This window comes from Schistocerca serialis, chromosome 4 (assembly GCF_023864345.2).
Source record: "Schistocerca serialis cubense isolate TAMUIC-IGC-003099 chromosome 4, iqSchSeri2.2, whole genome shotgun sequence".
NCBI classification, from domain to species: domain Eukaryota; kingdom Metazoa; phylum Arthropoda; class Insecta; order Orthoptera; family Acrididae; genus Schistocerca; species Schistocerca serialis.
This window is the reverse complement of record NC_064641.1, coordinates 399326863-399331868: the sequence shown is the minus strand read 5'-3', so window position 1 is coordinate 399331868 and position 5006 is coordinate 399326863. Positions and strand designations below refer to the sequence as shown.

General features: G+C 42.2%; 1 protein-coding gene across 1 annotated transcript; it reads left to right on the top strand.

Annotated features, from left to right (window-relative positions):
• The first annotated feature begins 3906 nt into the window (after positions 1-3906).
• On the top strand, positions 3907-4671 carry LOC126474484 (octopamine receptor beta-1R-like). The gene has a single exon (XM_050101956.1). It carries the CDS (start codon positions 3907-3909, stop codon positions 4669-4671), a length of 765 nt encoding a protein of 254 aa, XP_049957913.1.
• Positions 4672-5006: the final 335 nt, after the last annotated feature.

The following is a 5006-nucleotide window of genomic DNA, read 5'->3' as shown; positions in this document are numbered from 1 at the left end:
GTGACATAAATCTGTGGGAACTAGCGCAGCATAATACAGATTTTAACATCTTTTTGGTGGTGTACATAAATATTTAAAAGCAGTCGCTCTCGGTTATTATGCTTCTTGTAGCGTTTTTAATTTCTACACTTTTGTAGATAGCTTCTCGAGGCAACAACGTATTTTACCATCAGAAAGATTTCAGACATCTTTAACCTGCCATTTACTGATGCGGATTATTGATACCAAGTATGCCGGCCGGGATGGCCGAGCTGTTCTAGGCGGTACAGTCTGGAACCACGCGACCGCTACGGTCGCAGGTTCGAATCCTGCCTCGGGAATGGATGTGTGTGATGTCCGTACGTTAGTTAGGTTTAAGTAATACTAAGTTCTTGGGGACTGATGACCTCAGAAGTTACGTCCCATTGTGCTCAGAGCCATTTGAACCACACCAAGTCATTTTCCTGACGATGCGAACGTGTCTTCCCTAAACGTCTTGGTTTTAAAGTGAAAAGCCTTAACAAACAATGTTTTTGAATAGGAATATATTTTTTGTTTAATATGTCGGTTGCCAGTGATCGTAAAATACTTTGCTTCACTAATATGCTGGCTTGTAACGCTTGTAACACTGGAAAGATTTTTCTTTTGCGGTTTAACGGTATTGTTTATTTCATTTTGGACAATGTTTTTATTTCAAATACTCCCAAGTGTTTCAGTGTTGCTCTTTGTAAATAAGTATGCTTTACACTGTAGATTATTATATTCATCATTTAACCATAAAGAGATCGTCACGTCAACGCCATTTACATGGTATGTCATACATCCAGTCAACAACAGTTCAATTTACGAAACCGGCTCAGCTCTATCCGTATTTCTTTGCTGACATTTTTATATGTACGGTCAGATGATGAATATGATCCTCTTAACATGTGTTACGAATACAATGTAAGTTATTTTGTAAGGATGTGATGAATCACATGACAATAGATATAGGTTGTACGGTGCAATACTGTCCTACGGGACGTTAAAAAAACATTAAATGGCGAAATGGTTATCAGTTACCTACATGTCTGTTTTCACATACATACATGACTGAAAGAACATACAGCTTTGAAAATCCGTAGCAGCAAGAAATACTTCGAGATTAATTCATCATCTGTATTAGGTACAGATCTACAAACTAACGGGGATTCAAACCCGGGTTTCCTGCATACGCGAGCGGTTGTCTTAACCACTTCGTCTAATCTGTGCACACTTCTAGGACATATTCAAACTTCCATATATCACACTTTCTACTAATTTCGTCACCTAATGTTTTCAAAATTGCTTGGATTCCCGCAACATGGAGGATGAGGCAGCATGGGGTCGAGACCAGTAATATTACTGTCGTTTGCCCATGTGGGTTTGTAACACTTATAGGCATGTCTGAAAGAACAGACACTGTTGATTATCCACAGCTATACGAATTAAAAGCTGATGTTAAGGAATTCAGAGTCAACAAATTAACGTTGAATTAAATGACTGTGCCTCCTAATAATGAGTAGATCGTAAAGTGGAAGACATTCAATGGTATCAATTCAAAATTTTAATCGGGAATACGGCCTTTAGCAGTCCAAATGTTACACGACGTAATTTATGATTATACGTCTACCTCATGTAGCCACAACATCAAATTAGGGTTATTTCTTTGTTATTGCGCCAGCCACACTCTGAAGAATTTTATCATAAGAGGCTTTGATAATGAAACATTCTGTGATATGACATAATTGTGATATGTACAGCTAATACGTTACTTGTCAGAAACAACTATCTGGGTAGTTAAGCGACACCTGTCAAAGAGTTTATGTATTACTGATTTATGTACAGCAGATATTGAATCGGTCCCTACACGTCAATGCTATAAGAATCGAAAATATTGTAACAACAGAAAACAATAATTCGTAAATGTTTTTGACATTCGATGAGTCAGAACCTACACCTCTCGAATGTTATCTTCGGCCTGTAACGTCAAAATCCTACTTGCGGTATGAATGCGTTCAGTATGAATCACTTCAGAAATTTTGTTACACTCTTCTCTCTTTAACGGAGGTTTTGACCACTCATAAGTAATACTATTTCTGCATAAACGCTTCATTTGACATTGTACAAAGTCGACATTATAAGTGATACAAGGCTTTGATAAAATTTCGGATAACCAAATTGAATCTCAAATTTCAGCTAAAGGACACAAAAGATGTTTCCATAATGATTCGTAATGGCTGAGACTGCGATATGTAGGACACTGCTGCGACGACAATTCCTGCAACTGTTGCAGAGAAATGCATTTCCTTCTTCATTAAATTTCTTCTAGCTGCTTCCGATTCCTAAACGCATTTCGTGACTTTTAATTCGGTGATGTTCAGTTTAAGTTCGATTCTAGTTGTATTTTCTAAGGCTCCAGAAATGAGGCTATGCGCTAGAAATGATGTTCGTGTTCTTTTCTGATTATAATTATGTCACAATGACCAAAAATATTACTGTTGAGACTTCATGCCTTGGAATATGATTCACTTTGTGGGAATTCATAAGCAGAAAACCATAAACTTCAAATCAGATGACGTAAATCGAAGTCCTTCGGTACAAATATCCGAATCTTAAGTCAAGCGCATTTGTCTTTTCTAAACCACCACCATTCATTAGTTGTACGTTGATAAATTTTTTTTGTAGTTAGAAAAGACCATCCGATAAAGTCTCACGACCTGATATTTCGCAGATGAGTACAGGGAACCGTGAATACTGTTGATTCTGGTTACCAGTTTCGAGCTGGTGCATAGATCATAGTCAGGTGTGTACCTAATTCTGCAAAGCGGAGTTTGTCCAAATAGGTTACGCCGTCTGAACTCTGTAGCGCTAAATTCAAATCTGAATGTGATCTGTGCGCCAGGAGAAAATCGGTAATCAAAAATAGACTACAGTGTGTAGCTCCGAAGCTCAGAAAATGTCTTTTCGTGACATTTTACGTACTCCATTCCCTCAGCTATTAAACACATATTATATTTCTTGGTATAGTAAGAAATAATGCTTTAAATATATTTCAGATAAGGAGAAATGTGTTCAAAGTATATAGTGCGTAACGATATTTCGTAATTTTATTTTCCATTGCCATATTTCTAATAAATATTGTCATTTCTTTACAGATAACGCATCGCGGTATTCGAAAATGAAGATCTGTGGCGTTAAAGCGTTTGAGTCCAAGATTTTGATATCTTCGTGGTCACATTATCTTGAGATAACTTAATGAGTTACTGTGAAATAAATGCCTCATCGATTTACGTGAAGATCTGAACCATTCAGATAATCTGGAAACGGTAAGCGGAAAAGGATGAACTTCCAACTTTTGTTATACAATGCAGTTCATTGACGATTCGAACGAAACCATTTGATACGAACTATCGGCGCCAACTGCTTGTTAGCTAATGCGACAAGCCATGTGACTTTTTGGAGAGAATTTGATACAAATGGTGCAACAGGGTATTTTTACGTATCGTTGTTGTTACGTGAACGTTTAGATGTCGTTTTAAAGTAGGAGGTCATTTACTAAGAGTGGGAAGATAGTTGGCATTCAGAAGCTTTAATTATCAGTATTACCGTTTCTATGACTCAGTTGTTATACTATAGTAACTAATTCCAAATGTATTGTGTTGGTTAACAGAAGAAGGAGCTTTGTCTATCGGATGGAACTGAGAAGTGACTCTCGTGTTAGATAATGAAGTTCTCTTTGGTGTAAAGAGTGAAAAATGATTTACTGCGCTGTTACCTGTTCTAAGAGTTCGTGTGAAATACATATCCAAACAGTATCAAATATATATCGTTGAACTTGCAGTGACTAGGTCATCGTACTGATTCTGCCTGTTTAGACAGATTTAGATGTGTTAGGCAGCTGTAGGGATGGATAAGTTGATGTGGATGACGACGCCAGCAACGTCGACCACCGTGACGTCAGAGGAAGGGTCTCCGGAAACGTGGCAGCCGAATGTGACGGCGGCCTCTGACGGCAGACAGCCGGAGGGAAGCGGCGGCGGGTGGCAGCTGGTGCTGGCCATCGCGCTCAAGTCGTCCGCCATGGGCTTCATCATCGTGGCGGCGCTGTTCGGCAACCTGCTGGTGATCGTGAGCGTGATGCGCCACCGCAAGCTGCGCGTGCTCACCAACTACTTCGTGGTGTCGCTGGCGCTGGCCGACATGCTGGTAGCGCTGTGCGCCATGTGCTTCAACGCGAGCGTCGAGCTGACGGCCGGCACCTGGCTCTTCGGCTACTTCATGTGCGACGTGTGGAACTCGCTGGACGTATACTTCTCGACGGCGTCCATCCTGCACCTGTGCTGCATCAGCGTGGACCGCTACTACGCCATCGTGCGGCCGCTCGACTACCCGCGCATCATGACGCCGGCGCGGCTCGCCGCCATGCTGGCCGTCGTGTGGTGCTCGCCGGCGCTCGTCTCGTTCGTGCCCATCTTCCTGGGCTGGTACACCACCGACGAGCACCTCGAGTTCCGCCGCCGGCACCCGGACCGCTGCGCCTTCACCGTCAACAAGGCGTACGCCGTCGTCTCGAGCAGCGTCAGCTTCTGGGTGCCCGGCGTCATCATGATCTTCATGTACTACCGCATCTACGTAGAGGCCGACCGCCAGGAGCGCATGCTCTACAGGTAGGCGCCACGCCCTCTGCCACTCACTCTGCACTAGCGGCCATATTACCGCGGGTTGTGTACGCCGCAGCAATATAAGGAGGCGCGCGCAAAAGCGTTTGAAATAACAGTACCTTAAAGCCAACTATTTTACATTCTACATCTACATCTACATCCATACTCCACAAGCCACCTGACGGTGTGTGGCGGAGGGTACCTTGAGTTCCACTATCGGTTCTCCCTTCTGTTCCAGTCTCGTATTGTTCGTGGAAAGAAGGATTGTTGGTATGCTTCTGGGTGGGCTCTGATTTTATCCTCATGGTCTCTTCGCTAGATATACATAGCGGGGAGCGATATACT

Excerpts from the sequence above, each read along its gene's own strand:
- LOC126474484 (XM_050101956.1), top strand. The coding sequence starts at position 3,907 with ATGGATAAGTTGATGTGGATGACGACGCCAGCAACGTCGACCACCGTG.